The 21664-nt window shown below is 41.0% G+C and overlaps 1 protein-coding gene across 1 annotated transcript; it reads right to left on the reverse strand.

The window, feature by feature from the left end:
- Window positions 1-20820, reverse strand: kpna3 (karyopherin alpha 3 (importin alpha 4)). Its single transcript, XM_083922067.1, has 17 exons — window positions 20694-20820; window positions 17581-17625; window positions 13323-13412; window positions 10624-10653; window positions 10452-10504; window positions 10265-10360; window positions 8963-9048; window positions 6594-6680; window positions 6315-6484; window positions 5921-5965; window positions 5683-5814; window positions 5410-5538; window positions 4912-5016; window positions 4553-4624; window positions 4084-4246; window positions 3006-3100; window positions 1-2918 (listed from the first exon to the last, which is right to left on the reverse strand). Exons 1-17 carry the CDS (start codon window positions 20760-20762, stop codon window positions 2820-2822), a joined length of 1566 nt encoding a protein of 521 aa, XP_083778193.1. The 5' UTR covers window positions 20763-20820; the 3' UTR covers window positions 1-2819.
- Between the last annotated feature and the right edge of the window lie 844 nt (window positions 20821-21664).

Here is a 21664-nt window from a genome sequence, read left to right on the forward strand (position 1 = left end):
TTAGGATCCAACGGCTAAACAGCAAGTTTATTTTGGTTAGGATCAGAAACACAGATCATGTCCTGAGGGTGAGATGAGGAGATGAGATCAAAATCCCCTGACTGAAATATGGCAGTGATGGTTTGTGGTGTTCGGGGGGGTAAATGAATAGGATAAATGGTGTGTTACAATGTTCAGTGAATGAGATTAGAGGGGAGCAGTTACTCTCAACAGCAGAGAGCAGCATCGACCATTCCCATGGCAAACTCCAACAACAGGGAGACCACATATTACTGCATCTCCCATCTCAAAATTCTCCCGTTGCACAAAGAACCGTTTCTATTCAATAAAACCTAGTTTTAGTTGAAATGAAAAACAAAAGGCACAATGATTTTCAACTCATTCTTGTCTTTAATATGCACAAGAGTTGAAAGCATCAATGAGCCACCTTAAAGAGAGGAATTCAATCTAAAATTTATAAAAAGATATAAACAATCAGAGGCCAAAACGCTGTCTGTTGCTTTTCTCCTATTATTTTTTTTTATTTAAAACAACTTTTCATTAGCAAGTAAAAATCTTGCAACAAACATAAGCTTGTATCCAATTCAGATACAAGGCAACGAAATTGTAAATCTTTAAAGTGGCTCGGTCTAGTCTGCTAGTTCATGACTGTACACCCTCTCTATAGTTTTTGTTCAGTAATAAACAGCTAGTCCCAAAAACAAGCTTGGGCTGCTCATAACAACCCCACCCAATATTTAAAACCCCAGTGTGACACCACCTCACCTCCCCTCCCTCCCTCTCTCCCCACCTGTTCGGACCCCCTCTCAGTAGTTAGCAGCCGACCAGAGGATCATAAAGTCTTCGAGACCAGGGCTAGGGTCGGGTTCAAGGTTTGACACCTAGGAACCCGCACCCACACACCAACTGGGACATGGGACGGCACATTTTAAACAGCCCGTCACCACTACGAAGAGAGAGAGAGGGAGAGGGAGAGAAAAAAAAGGGGGGGAAAACAGCCTGTTCCAATTTATCAGCATGTCATCACAATACATATGCAAGTCAAAAATAAAAACATTGAAACAAAGAAATATTGCTTCAACCAAAAAAAACCCTCCCCAGCCATCTTTGACAGTAAGGTTATCGTCCATCCAATGACTGTCAGCTGCAGCAGCTTTGTACAGGCTTTATGTAAATATATTCATATATTCATTAGACGGCAAGGAGAGATACACATCACATGTTTTTTTTTGTACAATTATTCAAATTGAGTGATGACATGTGACCTCTTCATTGAAAAGTAGTTAAGTACTGTAATCGGGACCTGTACTCGTTACACAAGTCTAGTCTTCAATGAGTATAGGCCCCTTTCTGCAGGCAGACATCAATTTGCCTTCTCAGACGTGTGCATAAGACTGAAGAAAAGGAAACAGACATATGGAAACTCCACCGACTCAACCAGAAGAAGCTGAGACATGAACTTAAAGTATTTGTTTGAAGAGAGGATTTAAAAGAATTAAAATAACCTTAAAAGATCAGATAAGCAATTCAGGGTCGATTTTAGCTCAACGGTTTGAGTGTGTGTGTGTGTGTGTGTGTGTGTGTGTGTGTTTTAACCCGCCCCCTTTTCCAAGTTTCACATTACAGGGGAGTCCTGACTGAGCAAACACTTCACTGGATCACAGGACGTGACCGAGCTCATGCTGCACAAGTGGATGTCCTGTAGGGGGATAAACGCTACAGCTGACATGTTCCTCTTCTCTTAAGTCTCTGCGCCTTCACCTAAAGTTGCTTCCTCCTGTGACAGGTTTTCACATCCGTAAAAAAACAAAACAAAAAAAAAACGGGTGTTCATCAGAAGCAGGCAGTTAGCAGGTTTTTATAGTTGTAAGTATTTAAATGAAAAAAAAAGAAAGGAATTATGGCATTTTCTTCACATTTTTGATGATTTTTTTTTTTTTTGAACAAACGTTGATAATTCAACAGTGGTCACATTAAAAAAAAAAAGTGACGTCATTGAGTCAGAAGTCCCGTCGGTCAGTTTGCCACAGAGTCATCTTTTTTGCCTTGGAGCCCTTTCGCCTCTCCACCTGCCCCCAGGACTCTCCTGGGAGAGCAGTGGGGGTCTGTGGTTAATCATGGCTTAGCTCTGGGATTAACTCTTTAAACTGGGTGAGAGAGGGTTATTGGGGTGCCCAGCCATCAGGAATCTTTGTGACCTACTGTGTCGATGTGTGTACTTGTATGTCAGTGTGCGTGCACGTAGGTGGAGTTACACCAGAGGACAATCCAGGGGAGGGAAAGCACAAAATAAACCACAAACAAACAGCAGTATTTCTTCCCATTAGTGATATGATGGCTTCTAACAGAAGTATGCACACAAATTTTAAGTGTTGAAAAGTGTGTGTATGAGTGTGTTCGTGTCTGAAAATGTGCTTGTGTTTTTGTCTTTGTGAAGACTTGACATTTGGCAATTAAATCTTGCCACGAACGAAGGCTTTTTCTCCCTTCTGGTTTTATTTTTGTGATATTTAGAAGCACTGGCAGAGATTACCGACAATCCTCCTGATGCAGGTTGCCAGATGGTGATGGTGTTGCCTTTTTGAATGACCAGGACTCCTAAGTATGGTTGCCGTGTTCAGTGAAGGATGACAATTAACAAAAAAAACACCCCACAGTGCAGAGGTGGGGTGGGTAAATCCTTCAGTGGTGAGTTTCCATGTTGAAGTGATGCTAATTAAATCCTTCGGTACCAGGTTGCCAGGTGGAGGAGAGATGGATGAATGTCTGGGGTGATTACAGAGTACCCGTGCAGCTGGTTGAACCAAACATCCTGGCCTTTAGAAATTAAACTCCTTCGTTTGCATGTTGGAAGCTGGATCAAAGTTGAAGGTCCCTCCTTGAGTGGTGTCGGGCAGCAAGCTGGGATCTTCATCAATCTGAAAATGAAAGATATTGTGAGATCGCAGCAGAAGGAAGTTGGCAACTGAGCAGAAAAAAAAACAAATGACTGGTGGTGAACTCACATCATCTCCTGAAAAGTACTGATCAATGATCTCAAAGGCTAGTTTGTAGATGTCCTCATTCTCATGCTGCTGCAGATTTTCTATCTTCTCCAAACCTGAAAAATTAACAGTGACAAACAGAATTAACAGTAGAATTTTTTTTGTCCAAGCCCAACCTTGTTAACTAATCATTAACCAACACGGCCAATTTAACCTAGTCCTCTTCCATATAGTGACACGTAGCGCAATTGTCACCTAACTCTCCATTATCAGTTCTATCCATCACTCGTTGGATAGAGCCAAAGTCCCACACAGGACTTATTTTTCCCCCGTTTCTTTTTGCTCAGGCCCGGCAAAACATGCGTGGGTCCAAGTTCTTTTTTTAAAATACTTTTTTTTTGTCTTTTTATGCCCTTATTTTTAATAACAGCTGAAAGTTGACAGTAAAATAATAGGGGGGGGGGGGGCTCTTATGCAGCAAAGAGCCTTGGGTGGGAGTCAAGCTGACTCCCACCCAACTGATATACATTACCTCTGTATATGGGGCGTTTGCTCAACCAAGTAAGCTTCATTTTCTTTTTCTTGTTTTAATACCTGCACCTATCCGAAACATTATGAGAGCAAATCCGCACCACCCAACCTGCAAAAATACATGTCAATCAACCACCCTAACAAATGCCAACTTTATGCAACACCGCAGTGCTCTTCGAGGCTTATATTAAGAGAAAAAGCATGACAGGGATGGCTTGATGTGGACTGTTTGTATGTTTCTGTAATCCGAAAGTTATTAATAACTTACTGGGAACGCTGTTTTGCTGCTTTTTGATCCGTCCACCCAAACCTGTGATATTCTCTAGTGGCCTAAGCTTATCTGAACAAGCCCAACACTTGGTCGACCGTAAGGACCCGCTATTTAAGAAAAAGATTGTATTGCCTGTTTTTCCTACAACAAACTTTTTATTGACTACTTTTATTTTTTTTTTTTAATGATAATTAACAGTTAAAGAGTCAATTAATCACATCCCTAGATAAAACACTATTACAATTAACACTGGAAACTGACTACGGCAGTAAATTGCAATTCGCTCCAGATACAGACCTCCACACTCCTCTATGATTTCAGCAATAGTGCTGGCTTCTTCCCCTGCCATGATGAGGATATTCTTCAGGCCGTCCAGGACGACCTGCACCACCTGGGAGTCCTTCACCGACAGCAGGTTACAGAACGGAGGGATGACATTCTGCTCCACCAGGAACTCCACCTACAGAAACCCGCACATACGCACCACATCCATACTTGATTACAACATAGGTACATGGTTACAAGTGTGGATCATGTCATTGTTATTTCACTCAAGTCAACATAGCCTAGACTCTTCCTCCTTCAGTAACAGTTCTGCCTCTTGAAAAACTATGGAATATATATGACAGACTCACATGCTAGGTAGGGTTTCTGCAGTTCAAATAAAAAACACTTAAGTATGTTGAATAATAAAATACATCACTGATAGCAGTAAATTCAAACATGCTCCAGATTTCTACATCATTGGTCGCAAAGCTCAGCTCACCTGGTCTTTCCTTCCACTGATGGTGAGGTTGCTGATGGCCCACGCTGCCTCCTTCTGTGTCCCAAAGTCCCCCTGTAGAGCGACAGGCTGTCACTAAGATGTGCACATAGCAGGTCTTTTCTACAACACCGTGCACACAGAGAATCTAGGCCACGTTTGCATTCAGTGTTCAAACTATTTTGATCCAAAGTTGTTACGCTTCTCTGGCAACAAAATATAGAATGTGTTGCTGCAACCGAATACATACGATCGCCAACATTATGCTTTTTCAAATTCAGAGTGTTACACCATCTGTTATATAAAGAACAGAGAATATTAAGATAAAGGAATTTATTTCCTGTTATCCAACATGCACAAACCTTAGCCAGTTGGTGAATGATCATAGGAATCAGTCCAGCATCGATCACAGTTTGGACCTGCTGCTGGTTTCCAGCTGTAATGTTGGACAGAAACCAGACTGCTTCCTGCAAACAGACCAATCGCAAATGCTCAAAACCTGCTCTATATCTTCCACAAACACAGGGTAATACAACCGATGCTTGTCCATATTTTTAACTCTTAGTCTTCACAATTAAATGCATGTGCCCCATTTCATTGAGAGATGAACAAATAAAACCTACAAACGTAACCGTAGGCCCAAGTGAATGAGTAAAAGAATACACACAATAACAGATCCGCTCCAGATATACTAGACTTCCTGACAGTGAAACAGATAGCTCTCATAAATGTCATGAACTTCACCACAGTTTGCTGGCTGCAGACACCTTACTCCCATTTCCATACTAGGCCATAAGAAACTGGCAGGCATGCAAATAAAAAAAAAACAAACAACACCATAAAGGTTGAGGCTGAGGTACCTTGTTGATCTTTTCTTTAGGGTGTGTGAGCAGGTTGGGGAAGTGTGAGAGGACGTCACAGTTGAGCACAACCTGCGTCTGCTCGTCTGTCCCTGTCACAATGTTACCCACTGCCCTCAGAGCTGCCGTCTGCAGTGTGAAGACAAAGGATGGCAATTAAAAAAACTACTTGAAATGACTTTGCCTTAATTCATTTGAGGTTGAACCTGTCATCTTACTGTAGACAAAAGACAAAGACTAATGATGAATGCAAGCAACAACACAAAGTCTCACCTGAACTTTGACCTCCTGATGGCTGAGGAGAGGCACAAGAAATGGAACGACTCCAGAATCAATGACCATTTGGATCTGCTCGTTGCCCCCGTCCGTCAGATAGGACAGAGCCCACACTGTGTCTACTAGGATCTAAAACACACAGACAAATGAAACTCATACGACAGCACAAAGCAGTTAAATCTAGAAAAGTCAGTAAAAACAAAATCCTAAAATCCCCCTTCGCTCTGATACTTACGTTTATATCTGTGTGATATATTAGCACACAGAGGGCAGGCAAAATCTGCGGGGAAAGAAAAGTAGGTTGTGAGTGGGTTGGATGTAGGCAGAGGGATGGAAGATGGATTAGATGAAGGCAAAAACAGGGCAGAGTGAAAAGACAAAAAAAAAAGACAAATTGCTGTCAAACTCAGACTTCAAATGCTGCATAAAGAGCTTTATAGTTGGAAATTTCCCTGGGTGATTTGGCTACTGAAAAGGCACAGCAGAAACTCTCTGTGACTCAGCTTGTGGTGACAGTCAACTGCAAAGCATCACATCCATCTGTCTGGCACATGAAAGCCTGCACACACACACACACACACACACACACACACACGCATGCAAACACACACACACACACACACACACACCTCTTGCACAGTTTCCATAGGTGGTGGTGGATCCTTGTTGCGGCAGAGGTTAACAATGACCCAGGTGACGTTGCGGAGGAAGGTGATGGGGATTGACGGGTTGATGAAAGAAAGCAGGGGCTTGACCACGCCCAGGGAGATGACATAATCCCTGCACTGTGGACCATCACCTGGACAGGCAAGGGGCAGAGGTCAACATAACTCTGAACAGTTTCTTCCAAGCAGTATACACACACACATATATACACACACACAATACAATTAGAAGACTCTACTTACCTATAATGTTTCCTAAAGCCCATACCGCCTGTTCACATACATTCTGGTGGGGAGATTGTAGCAATCGCAGGAACAAGGGCACTGCATCTGGATCAACGTACACACAAACATCAACATATGATAAAGAACTTGCCCAAGGTCACAGATTATGAATTTCCAGTAATACATCACAGAGAAATCAAATTGAAAAAAACACAAACCCGTGACCGTGTCACATCTGCTCCAACAAAACTGCAGAGGGAAAAATTTCTACCACCAATTCACTTAGTTATTAATTTAACAATCCTTCGGCCGGGCTGATATACTGTCTTTCAGAAGCTGTACCAGGATCAGTTTTAGAGTGAAGATGCAATGCTAGTTTGTTGGGAAGGGAGCTTAATAAAGCTCTGAAGTCAGGCTAAATTTTGGTAACAGAAGGGGTCCCTTGGCCTCTGACCTCGAGATATCTGAATGAAAGTGGGATCTATGGGTACCCACAAGTGTCTCTTTTAAAGACAAGCCCACTGTATGATAATCACAGACAGTTTTAGGGAAAAAACTGTTTGGATTCAATGAGCCAGATTGTATTCATCTGTGATTATATTAGTTCCCATAGTAACCATTTCATCAATTGAGAGCATTTTTATTTCTGTATAAAATGAGCTTCTGTGACCTCTAGGATAATCACAGCCTCACGAAACTGTACAACCACAAACTAGACAACTGGGCGGTTCAGAGGATGGCTGGCCCCCCTACTTATTTTGACAAGAATATGGTTTATGAGGAGTTCCCAGAACTGAAGTGCTTACCGTCCAATCACTGAAAAAAATGCAATTCTAGTGGAAAAGTCAAAATATTTTGATACTAAATCACAGCATGGATTGGTCTACAGTATTCCTAAAGGTATTGGTATCTTAATTTGGTATTTTGGAGAGATGTTTGACCATTTTTATTATTTACTATTTATAATATTATTACTTGAGTGGTAAAAATGGTTCAATTTACACAAAATCTGTGTACCAACCCACAGATTGCTGAAACAACTTTTGAGGCATAAGTAAGCATGATAATGGCCATCATAAACTTATACTATAATGCACTATGACCTTTTACATTTGCACAATTTATTTTAATTAATTAATGCTTTTTTATTTCTTATGTATGACGAGAAGAACTTGGCACAGAGGGCTGAGCTGCATCTTAAATGAATCTTCAGGTTCATCTTTCAGATGATGTACACCCCTTAGACGTGACATATATTGTTGACATATATTGCTGATATTTGCCCCTGAACATTCTCATCTCTGAACTAATTTTAGATGTAAATCCTTTCCAATAGATTAGATACACTCACCAGCCACTTTATTAGGTGCACCTGTCCAACTGCTCGTTAACGCAAATTTCTAATCAGCCAATCACATGGCAGCAACTCAATGCATTTAGGCATGAAAACATGGTCAAAATGATCTCCTGCAGTTCAAAGCGAGCATCAGAATGGGTAAAAAAGGTGATTTAAGTGACTTTGAACGTGGAATGGTTGTTGGTGCCAGAGTATTTCAGGAATTGCTGATCTACTGGGATTTTCATGCACAACCATCTCTAGGGTTTACAGAGAAAGGTCAGAAAAAGCGGCAGTTCTGTGGGCGCTAATGCCTTGTTGATGCCAGAGGTTAGAGGAGAACGGCCAGACTGGTTCGAGCTGATAGAAAGGCAACAGTGACTCAAATATCCACTGGTTACAACAGAGGAATGCTGGAGAGCATATCTGAACGCACAATACGACCTACTTTCTAGCAGATAGGGAACAGCAGCAGAAGACCACACTGACACTTTATTAAGCACCAGGTGCAACCAATACAGTGGCCGGTGATTGTAGATACACCCAGTTCAAATTAAGCTGCACTTGGATAAAAGCTGGAAGTTAGACCAATCTGAAGGTGAGATTGCAAATATCATTCTGAAAGGTTTGAGGGAGATTTGTCATTTAGCTGCTAAAATATATAATATGTTTTATATAAAAGTACATTACAAATACTTTAATTAGCAATTTCATTCAATTTAAGCAAATGCCACCTTTTAATTTTAAAGTGATTTTTCATTCTGTAGTGTTAAGTGTATGGTGTGTTTTAGATAAGTGACATTCCTCACTTCTAAACTGACTTGAGAGCAGAAACCATTTGTGGCATTTATGTGATTGGTGGGCTGTCACAGAGGCAGTCAAGCTGGCGTTGTTTCAAAATAACAGTACACTGTTATCTAATAAAAACACCATTCAAAAAAATGACCGACTGCCTCAACTGAGTGAAAAACAAATAAACAAGCGAGCACAGCAGACCGTAGACAGTATACAAACACAGACTGCAGAGAGCCAGAATGTGGGGTCAACTTACTGGATTTAACCACAGCCTGAGTCTGTGCTGACGTCCCAGAGGCAATGTTGGTCAGAGCCCAAGCTGCCTCAAACTGAAGAGAGGGGCTGTGCGGCAAACAAAACAAAACCAGTTAGGAAATAAAGCAAGTTTAAGACTTTAAGAAAAACTAATGTAATTGTATCATATAATAATGATAGATTGTTTTGGCCTTCCAGTACTAAAAGAGCAATGTGTCTCAAACCTATTTTAATGAAAAGTTTGTTGCTTTTCAGGGAAAAGTGACACAATTACCACAATTAGTTTCTTAAAGAAAAAACATTACAACTCCTGGTGAGTTGTCTGTGTGGTGTATAAAACACCCCACAATGGATAGTGCTCTAGATATCATGCTGTTTGCTAAACAGGTGCTGTGCTTAAAAGGGGAAATTATCGTGAAGGGATTGCACAAAATATTAGAAATCACAGTTGCAAGTGATCCTCACACCACCCACCAGCCAAATGCTAGTAAATCGTGGCAGAGGGCGTCAAGTCTGTCAACTCCACTGAATATTTCATCAGATCTCCATCTCATTTCTTGAGCTTTAGCTGGGATGTAAAACACTAGACAGGGTGTGGTGCCCTTTGTGACGTAACCAGCCACTGTGGTCACCGGCCTTCACGGCTTTAATTTGAAGAGATCAGAAAATACTTCTGTCTGATCTTGTTCATGTTAAATGGTGCTCTTCATGCTGTGCATTGCATTGTGGTTCTGTACCTTATTGCGTCATTAGGCTGAGCTGGCTTGGCTTTCTGCCATAATGCTATGGCAACATAGTAGAAAATTACTTTCTCTTGATGGCGGCACATGGTTTATACTGCATTGCTGCATTTGCAACTCGAACACAACAGAAATGTCTAATGTAAGATGGTGCTCCATGTAACTGTGATGCTATCTGTTGTCGGTTGCCATGGTAGAATCCTTATAACTTCTTCCTTACAAGTTCATCCACCCAAACTATTCATTTCCGCCCTCCTCAGTAACCCAAGGTCCTGGGAATTGGGGAACTCCAAGAGACGGGAATGCCATTATATTTGGCTTGGCCTGGACTGAGAGGACCAGCCCACTGCCCCTGCATGCCTCCACACACTCTCACGTGTGGACACAGTGGGATACGCACACACTCATGCACACAAAGCTTCTGTTGCAGTAGAGACTTGATGTAGCAGAGTCAGTAATCCATCACAGCAGTCTGCAGTCTTAACACCTAGAACACTCCGTTCATCGCGTCACAGAGAAATAACACTGAAGGCAAAAACAAACTGTTTTGGGAGCAGACTTACTTGTCGTCCCTTTCCAAGCATTTCACTAAAATGGGCAGGATCCCAGACTTTATCAAGTCGTCGATGGGAGGGTTTCTGTCACTTGAGAGCAATTTTCTGACAAAGGGCAAAAAAAAAAAAAATTACTCAAGACCTTCATGTACAAAAAACAGCAAATCTGCATGTGTGTGTTCTGTCAGTCTCTCACCTGGCTGCCTGTACAGCACTGAGCTGGACAACTGCATTATTACTGACAGCGTTCTGTAGTGACAAGGAGTGAAGGGCGTAATAAATGTTAGCACAGCATATCTAAAACCTTTAGGAGCTATTGCTGGTAAGGCAAATGTATAATGGAAGACTAGACTGTTGTGAACTCTTACCTGTAAGATGGCATCGAGCGTCACATTTTGCTGGACAAAGAAAAATGTTGAAGAATATTAGCACAGTCATATCCTTTGCCAAGCATATTCTATCATCAATTGTAGACAGCTGACTGCAGCACACTTTCCACTTGTCATTAGGCTGCAACAGTGGTTCAAATTAGCGTTCCCATGCTGCTCATTTTCATAATATGTAGGGTGTGGTATGGATTCAAATGATGGAAAAACATAAGCAGATGTTCTAATCCTTTGCAGCATAAAGTAAAAAAGAAACTTAAAGAGGCATATTATGCTTAATTTCAGGTTCATAGTTGTATTTGGGGTTTGAATATCTGTCTGAATATACCTGTGTTCAACCTGTGTTTTAGCTCCTGTCTCTTTAAGCCCCACCTCCCAAAAAAGCCCAGTCTGTTTCCAGGTTTCCAGGTCCTCTTTATCTGTTCAATAATGATTTAAAAAACAACAACATGGAAATCTCACTTTTTATAATATGGGACCTTTAGGTGACCCTTGATTAAAACCACTTTATAAGTGTTTAAATTATGTAAATGTGCTGCTTGTTTGTGAAGTCTATATTGAGACTTTAGCAGCTTGCCCTGCTGCACCTTGTACAACATGAAAATTAGTGATGCAGAGAGGATATGCAAAAAGCTTGGTGGCTTTCAAATGAAACGGCTGAAGGAAATTACAATAAGCTGCACTCTCTTTTCTCTTTGGTTGGGACTCTGAATATCCAACAGGGCTGAAAGTATAAATTGTGGAAGTCCCACCCCATTTCCATGCTAGCTTGTTTCAGTGTCCACTGTTTTTTTTTTTTTTAATTAAGATACATCTCTTGACTACTGTACAGGCTATCAGTTTAACAATGATAACATTAGCTTTCAATTACAGCTCCAATGAAACTATAACAGCGTTTCAGAGTCACACAGGACTAACATAAAGTTGTAAAAATAATGCTGGATGAAACGGCTTGGGCTTGTGGTGGCACATAGTAATCCAGTTTTCAATCAGTACACATTTCCTTTCTCGCTGCTGCAGGCCACAAATGCAATTTCAATTTGTGATTACTATGCACAGATTGGCTCACTCTGCAGGCCATTCCTCATCATTGCATTAATCTACTAAATGACTATCATCAGAAGTCAACAGCTTTGGAGATATGTACATCTTGGGCAGCATATTTTGCTCCACTCTGCCCATATGCAGTATAATAAATGATGTGGTGGAACCTTGAAATTAAATACACTGAGATTACATTATAGCAGCAAGAGTGCAACATTCAAGGTTCCCTACAAACTAGAGATGCGCCGATCCGATACCTGGATGGGATATCGGCTCCAATACTGATTAATTAGCTCAATCGAATAACGGATGAATGAGGCCGATCAAGTCATTTCTTTTTTATAAATATCAACAATACAGTTAGAAATCTAGTGCAACACCGGTTGGGGTTTTATATTACATTGTAAAATATCTGTTTGCAGTGCATTTTACATGGAAGTGTTATTTATATATCTTAGTTAATGTACACTTTGTTATTTATTAATATATAATATTAAGTACATTTATATCAATTTGTTACCCTTTTTAACAAAGGCAAAATGTTTGTCAAGCCTGATGCCTTCACTCAAATGGCAAGGTAAATGGTTCATTCATTCAACATTAATACCGTATCGGTATCGGGTATCGCTCGACATGCTCAGCCCAGGTATCGGTATCGGATTGGATCGGAAAAAAACTGTATCGGTGCATCTCTACCACAAACCAGACTTTATTAACCAGTGTGTTTGTACACACTACACAGTAAACAGTAAAGTAAACAGTCCTAAAATCCTTCCATTGGTGAGTTAGAATGAAAGGGTCAATTCACACAAATGACAAAAAAAGCAGATTGAGTTTCTAGAAATACTGTCTTTGTGTCTAAGAATAATCCAAACTAAACATCCTACTGAAAGGTTTAATTAATTTTCAGTAGAAAAACAGTTCTGTGGATTATCCTGAGAAATTTGAACATCACTTCAAGAAAAGAGGCATCGACTTTTAAAAGAATTTCTTATTGTTGTGAGGAGCACAAACACGATTCCGTTCACCTTTATATTACTGCGGCGGTGGCAGCAGGTATTACAGAACGGAAATATGTAAGGACAGACAGAAGTCGGTTAAAGAAAAATACAAAAATAAACTCACCAAACAGGCCATTAAGTAGCTGTTGTGCTACTTGTGTTGGGGCCTACAAACATCTTTCGCTCAACAGATGGTGTTTACCCAGTTGTCATGGAATTGCAGATCTGCTAGTACATGGATCTATGAAATTTGAACATCTACAATTCCATGACAACTACGAGATCTCTCTGTCTGCGTGAAGAATGTGGGGTAACATCAAGAATGAACTTTCAGTATCACCTTCGGAGAAAATGTTTTTGTAATGTGCGTGACTTGACCATTTGTAGTAATATTTATCATTCCAAACTTCAGACAACATTAATGAAAACACACGGATCTTTTATTTGCTATAAATGTTTTTATTTGGGAGGAAATCCCAGTAAAAACAGAACTTTGCCCGGAGATATTTCACTCTAAGTGGAAAAATTTTAATTAGATACTCTACCCACTAGATTGTAACCTTGACCGGTTACCCCGACAGTCCAGTCTCACTACATCCCTCTCGCTCAAGCAGATATGCACACACCCACACTTACTCCTTTGAAGTCTGAGTCGACATCAGAGTCCTCCAGACTCTCCTCCTGCGGGACGTTTCTCTTCTTCAGTAGATGTTCATCTCGTTTGTTCTGACGAGATTAAAAAAAAAAAAAAGACAGAAAAGCAATGAGGGGAGGAGATGAAAGTGTTCATTAAAGCATTCATGAATTCTTTAAGTGACAGTGAATCTAGGCCTAGCTCAAACACAACTCCTCTTTCCCAAACGTTTACTTTCTGGAGTGTAGTCTACATGTTAGAAATCCCACCCTAAGTGTGTAAGACAGCGCAATCTGCCTGCCAGCTAATCCACAAAGAAGGAACACAAGGAGCTTTGAAGGACACTGACTCTTGACCCCATCAATGCACTCTGCAACCCCCCTGGAAAGCACACATTTATTCATTCATTCATGCAGCGTGGAAATACAAAGACACATGTACATACAGACAGGAAGAAAGACCCACACATCCCATCAATTCACAGGGCATGTGAGTCAGCGGTAGGAGGAGATTCCCTTGCCCTACATTCTTGTGCATCATGCTGACGTGCGTCACTGATGACTAATCAGCTAGTGCAGTGCTTCTTGCTGCTCGGATCCAGCTAAATGGAATTTTGCAAGACCTGAGACCACATCAGGATTTCATAGCAATGACATTCTGTTTAATACCCCTGCTGATGTCTGCTGCTCTAGATGTCTGTTTGCCAGTATTCTCAGACTTTCTCCAGACACAAAATGAGTCCTATGAGTTTTGTTTATGAGATACAACTTAAGACGGTCCTGGCCAAGACATGCCTTTGCATGTCAATCTTTCCACCATCAATATGACGTTAATATGCCCTCATTTTCTTGACCCTGTCACTTTTGTGCCATGCTGGGCTGTCAAATACATTTTTACAGAGAAAAAAGGTTCATTTTAATTTCTATCATTTTGTGTGCCACTCAGTTCCTAGAACAAGAGGGCACCTTCCTTTTCCACAGCCTACATATGCCTTTCTTATTGCAGCCAGGAGAGTAAAGGCCCTTTCGCACCGGGGGTGTGGCGATAAAACAACACAAAAATCTGAATGCATGTGAATATCTTGCATGAAAACTATTCAGACCTGCAGCAACACAAATTTGCAACAGTTGTTCAATAAAAGATTTGAATAATCGCACCAGCTCATCGAGTGACGGGATTAGCTCTGGAGCGAGTATCAGCTCCGACCAGGTAAGAAAAGTGTCTTCCCCTGTGCTTTTCAACCACAGGCGAGATGTTGAAGCAGGAAAGGCTAACACTGACCTACTGTAAGCTATTTTACTGAATTTACTTTTGGCAGAATGCTCTGAATTTGAGTTACCTCTTTGTCAAGTAATAAAGTTTGCCGTCTGACACATGATTGTATAAAGACATCTGGTAGCGGACTATGGAGCCTTTGTGTTGTTTTCTTATTCTCATGAGTAAAAAAAACACGTGGTTGATGCCCTTATTCGTGGTGCGAAAGCTCAGAAAAATCTGGCGTAATATTTGTGTTCGGTGTGAAAGTTCACACAAGGAAAACAGTTTGATAATATAGTGACGTGGGAATTAATCGCTTAGGAAAAAAAAATGCCCCCGGTGTTTACAGGAACAAGGAACAACTCTGAATTATCATATAACTACATTAAGGCAGATACGATTGAATTTGTGGGCAACATTTCTAAGTAAGGCAACAGATGAACCCTACTTAAATGATCATTAAATGTGCTGTGGATCATAACACTTAGAGTTTGTACTTTGTAGGGGACATATAACCCTGATGGATGAACCATACTAACGTGTTTGTAATGTAATCATCAGGTACACTCTGCAAAGAAAGTTCTTCACTAAGAAAAAAGTGATGGTTGTGATTGATTTTCCTGTTGTCAGATTTTCACAGTCAACCACAAACAAAGAACTCTTAACCAAGCTAAGATGTGACTAATCCATCAGGCCGTAACAAACACACACCAGCCTACAACTGTGTGAAAACAAAAACAAGCACAGACCAATCAACAAGGTACAAAGGTGCATGACAGGACTGATTTTGCGGTACAAAAAATAGCACTCAAATGAAACAACAAAACACTTAAATGCTATTAAAAAAATGTCAACTGTATTTAAACCATTAAGACTCATAGTTTCAATTAGGCCGAAGACAGGGTGACTTGTTCTAATAATCTTAATACATGATTGACAACGCTGCAACCTAAAACTAGAGCCCAGGTGCCAGGTCGAATCTTAGCAAGCAGCATCTTGAGGGCGCACTCACACTGTCCTTCCGCACCGGGACCCGGGCTTTAGGGTACTTGCCCCCCCTCCCTCTCCCCCCGCACCCCAGCCCCGTTTGTACTCACACTGCCTGGGCCTCGGCCAATGCTTCTTGCTGTCCATACGACATCACGCCGTAACACGTGTGTGGCTTTGTTTACAAATCTTTCCACAGACGTCGGAGTCTTGTCGACTGTTTTTGAATATTTTCATCCGACCAAATCTGCAGTAAACACTCCACCTCCGCATCACACCAACGTGAACCTTTCACCGCCATTGTTGTTGTTGTTAAATGTCCGTGCATGGTCCGGCTTATTTACTACGTCCGAACAGGCGCACATACTGCTACCGCCGTAGGGCTCGTGCTCGTGCTCGTACACGTGGGCCGTGGGCGGCCCGCTGTCGGCTGTTATGCGCGGAACGGGTGCACTCACACTGCTTAAAGGTACTAGGCTTTAGCTGAAAACCCGGTTTTCGCCCGGTACAGAACGACAGTATGAGTGCGCCCTGAGGCTCCGACAATTTGACCACTGAATATGTTTAAGCTTCTGTGTCCAAATGAGGTTTTGTTCACAGCTCTAACTAGAAAATAAAAGTGTTCAGATCAGCAAGAACTATCTCAGCAGGCACTGTAGCAGCTACCACAAGAACTGTCTCCAAGTGACTGTCAATGAAGCAGCTCTGAAGTGTCAAATCACAGGCTGAAGTCGAGGCTCAACTCTTTCTCACTCTGGAGACTTGTTTCTGCATTTTGTGATGTCAACAGGTCATAGACTTGGGCAATAAGCGACTGCCAAGAATAAGCACTCAAACTATGTGACAAACTGTTCAGCTGTTTTACATGTTAACACCATCAAATTCAAGCTGAAAGTAGGCATTTTAATCTTATAGTCCTTGTTTAATTTTTAAGCCTGTGGTGCAGAGTAAGGGACTAAAACAAATATTTCACATGTACAAACTGCCAACAATCAATAGACAATAGCACTACATCAAACAGAGAAAGCTTCTCTTTCCTTTCAATTCCATAGCCATGGTGGAACAGTGGGAGTGCAGCAAATCAACAACAAACACAGTAGCCTGGTAACGAAAACTAATCCCAGCCCAGTTTTTGTTGCAGTGCAACATCATGTGGCATCATGCTATATGCTGGCCAAATAGAATCTATGCCAAGCAGAATAACTTGCACTCTGCTTGTACCAATTCTGTTGCTTACCTGTACAATTATCTGATAACTTAAGTTACTAGTAGCACACAGGTTTCATAGTGTACCTTTCTTTTCTTGTGGTTGTGATTTAGCCATGGATTTAACCAGACTGAAGCGATTGCAAGAACAACAACAGGTGCGGAGAGGAGTAATGAAGAAGCGTGCAAGAACGTAGCAGGAAGCAGGTGGAGCAAGTCTCCCAGCGTGACGGGTATTTGACGAGCTGAGACTGTTGTGCTGGGATGCGAGAGCACAGCAGTCAACATCCGCCACTATGGCCAGGAATTACTTTTACACATGGGCCAGGGGTGTCCAGCCCTGCTCCGGGAGAGCATGTTTTAGGTTTCTCCCTACACTAACACCTTAAATTAACTATTTTCCACCCCATGACAAGCTTCAGCTGCTTGATAATGATCAGATCAATATAATCAGGTGTGTTAGAGTAGAGGGAAACCTAAAACATGCAGGGCAGTAGCTCTCCCGCAGGGTTGGAGACCACTGCTATAGGCTATTGTAAGTATAATGAATGGATCCTTATTTAGGATTTCTGGATCTTCTCTATTGATTTACAGAATATTATTTTAAAAAGGCAAAGATTGCCATGAGAATGAAATGTTCAGAAGAAGGCTGTAATATGTGTAAAAAAGAAAAGAAAGAAAGTCCACCTGAGTTGTCTAATGACCGAAGGCAATTCTGGACAGTGTAATAGTGGGTGGTAAAAAAAAAGGCTTTGTTTGAGCAACGTCATTGTATGCGTGCGTGCAGATGTATGGTGCATCTTTTCTCACCTTTCTCAACTCAACCGTCACCTCATTTCGATGTCTTCTCATAGTCTGTAACAAAAAAAGAAAAAGAAACAAAGCAAATTATTTTTGGACATTTTTGAGAATTTCAACCATTTACTGTTGGTCTTTACATAAAACAAAACAAAAACTAAACAAAATGAGTTTATAAATTACAAATATCATGTGCAAAATGTATCAACTTCGATGTTTTCCAATTTTCATTAGATTACATACCTCATCAATAAAAAAGAGATTTCATTTTAGGATCCATTTACAATGACAAAACCTTTAACAACATGGGGCAAGTGGATTACTTTTTTCAACTTTTAGACGTACAGTAAATCTGAGATTAATTAAGAAACCATCACCAACACATTTGAAGGGAACTGATTTAGACTATAACTAAAAACAGCACAAGTGAGGAGAGACTGTCATTGGGGTTTGCAGTTCATCCTGAACAGTTTAAGATGGTCCAAGATCTTGTGACTGTGAGAAGAGGTTCATGTTTCCTTCCTAAATAGCCCCTTACGTAATCTGGGACAGTCATAACTCAGGAGGCTTTGGAGCGGAGAGGTGTCTCCCATCCACTGCAACAAGAATGCCATTACATTGACCCAAACAAAGATGTCTCTTTACAGGCGGATGAACATCACAATAGAAAAGTCCAGTCTGGATGGCGAGACAAATGAATGCAGTACACACTTTAAATTGGCTCAATTATCCTAGGTATGTTGGTTGTTGTATCCAAAATATGCTGAGTTCCTTCACCATTTTTAAAGCAATTTTCAAGCTTTTACAGCACCTTACAGCCAGAGTGAATTCTACAGCAATATACAGTACAGTAAACTGATTAAAGCACACCTTCAACCCATTAAATTAGATGTTGCTGTGCTATAAACAACCACAATTATGTATATATTACAAATTAAAGGTAAAAACAAGTTGTTTTTAAGTAGACTTGGCATCATATATAACCTACAGTTCAAGCACTTTACTCAAATTCCACTTTTCAAACCCTGAAAACACCACCTTTAAATTGAATTGTTTTCATGGATTTCCAGCACTCAAGCCTGAAAATGAACTGTTCCTAAAACAAAGACATGCTGACGATACAAAGACTAAATTGCCGAAGAGGCACCACAGTTAACACTAAAAAAAAAAAAAAAAAACAGTAAATGAAACCAGCAGGAGAGATATATTTCAGGGTGTAAAGTGCTGGACCAGCCTAAGCCATAAACACATTCTATACATCATGTAAAACAAATGAGCTTATGGCCTGCAGCGTGAGGGACTTTACCAGTGATTTGCATTTTAAAGCTGTCCCTAATGATCCCAGAAATGAAGAGCAATCTGTTATGTCTGACCTAAATAAATAAAACCCAAACTGCCCTCCTGTAGTCTGAGTCATCCATTTAGGAAAACTCAAATTCATGAAGAGGCTCTTAAGGGGACCCAGGTCAGACATCCAAGATGCCTGAAATAGCATCAGGAATGTACTTGGCCAAGCTTGTTGGTCAGAGTAGCCATGTGCTTGTCACATTGACTCCAAGTTTCAAAACAACCACCTATGGGGCACCAATCTGTGCTTTTAGTCATTTGTTGGTGAAACAGCACCCTGTCAGGGCCATTTTCTGTTTGTTTGTGTCTTTAATGGTAAGGCATTCAGGCTGAAACTGTTGCATTTTTAAAAATGCCATAGGTATAATGTATATAATCTTACTATGTCTAGATATTGACGAGTTATTTTGTTTCAACACTTTTAGCTCCCCTTATCTTTGCTTGAATGGTTTGATCATCATGTCAATGCGCCTTACAGACAAATGCTGTCACAGATTTATAATTAGACTTGTTAGTTGAATGATGCTGCAATATCCAGCGTGTCAGTTAACGTTACATAGTATACTGGTGGTGTTTTCTAGAATGGGACATAACAGTGAAGAAACCACAGTGGTCCTTCACCTTTATGATGATAAAGCAACTTAAACTATAACCATTAAGAATGTGTTGGATAACAAATATGTTAGACAAACCTTTAATTGACACAGTGGAGTTACTGCTGTCTCAATGTTATCCAAGGCTCACATGATATTATAATAATAATAATAACTTTACTAAAGTCAATTGTTTCGCACTGTTATCCATATTACACACACATGCAGAACCAGGACCTACAGCATATACATGGAGAGATGTCAGAGCGAGGGAGCTGCCCATGGACAGGCATACCCGAGCAGTTTGGGGGTTCGGTGCCTTGCTCAAGGGCACCTCGGCAGTACCCAGAAGACGAACTAGCACCTCTCCAGCCACCACACTCACACACTCCATACTTGGTCCATACAGGGACTTGAACCGGCGACCCTACGGTCCCCAGCACAGTCCCCCCTATGAACTGAACTATGAATTCTACTCCAACAATCAATGACCTTAAATTGTTTTAGTGACGTTTTTACTACATCAAACTAGACCTTAATAGTAAGGTCGTCGCGTCATTACGATACCGTTGAGCTACGCTAACTGTTTTAGTGGCTTAGTGAGTTTAGCTGGCTCACCTGGCTTTACATGCTAACTATGCTAACAAGGAGGGGCAATGTTTGGTTAGGGTGGGCCATGTAATTCAACCTAAACCGACGTTTTAGCTAATAATGACACATGTATGTGACGTTTTGTATGTAAGCATCGGTGTTACCTTGAGGTCAACCGGCTGTAAAAACATGGCAACTGTCAAAGATTATGGTAACCAAGGCCCGGCCTCGCTGGCGACCGGCGTTCATCCAAACTAACCGTTAGCTAGTTGACGTTAGCCGGCAGTTGACAGCTACATCGCGTAGCAACGGTCTTCGCGATTTTGAGAATTCTACGGTCTAGTTTGAATAGGGAGGATTCCAGGACCGTTGGAATGGAACCATTAGCTCAGGACGGAGAGCAGTGACCGTTAACAAGACAGGCCAACAAGCACTTTGATGGCGAACTCTTCACGTTAGCTCACATTAGCTACTTTAGCTGGCAGCTGCAGCCGGGCCAGGCTCTCCCCCAACGAGGCCCAAAAGACTATCGTTTTCTACGCTAAAACTAACTCGAATCATGTTACGTACACTCGCATTTATGGTTCAGCTCACCTCGACATCTCGTCCTTTATTTTTAAAGCTCTTGATGCGGTGGTTTTCCAAGCCGGCGTTTTCTGCCATGGCTGTATGGGGTGTTTTGCTGTTACTCCGAGCTTACGGGATCTCCTCCGTGAAAAGACGAGGCACGGCAGCTCCTGTGCTGCTGTTGCTGCTGCTGCTGACTCCGGGGGAGGAGGAGGAGGAGGACGTAACAGATCGCAGAGTGAGGGGAGGAGTTAATGCACATACCTCCTGCATTGGCAGAGGTGATACGAGAGTCTGTCGGGGCCCTAGGCAGGAATTCACAGGCGGCCCCTCGAACCAGCGTTCATCACTATGATGTTATATATATATATATATATGTATATATTAATATTGTGTATAGATGTTCTTTTATTTGAAGGTGCACATTTGAGTCAAAGTCAGCTCTAATGTCTATTTCTGAAATATGTGCCAGACATACAGAGGAATCAAAATATGGTTATCTTCTACCCACGGTGCAATAAGTACAAAATATATACAATTAATACATTTGAAATAGTGATCATAAAAAACTAAATGGTGCAAAAGAAATGGAAAACAAAAGATTAAAGATGTCCCATGTAAAGGACATGGCACATCTTCAATCTTTTATTTTCAAATATGATTAACATTAAAAGAAAATTAAATTAAAATATATTTGAACTCCCATTATTGCTACTATTCATATCATACTAGTATATTAACTGCCATCATTTGTTAGTCATTCACATTACCGTATATACTACTAAAGTAAATGTCAATAATTTGGTAGCTTGCATCCCTGGGTCTCTCTCTCTCCAAAACCGGTCAAAGCTTCTTCGATGCAGTAATAATAAATTCACCTTCGACTTATTGGCCACAACAGACAGGAAGTCTGAAAGCTGTGCGGCTCAATCGTCATTATTTGCGCATTATAGTTACGCAACTTAACTACAACCAGAAGAAAGAACAGAACTCTGACA

Source organism: Echiichthys vipera, assembly GCF_963691815.1.
Source record: "Echiichthys vipera genome assembly, chromosome: 10".
Lineage (NCBI taxonomy): Eukaryota > Metazoa > Chordata > Actinopteri > Perciformes > Trachinidae > Echiichthys > Echiichthys vipera.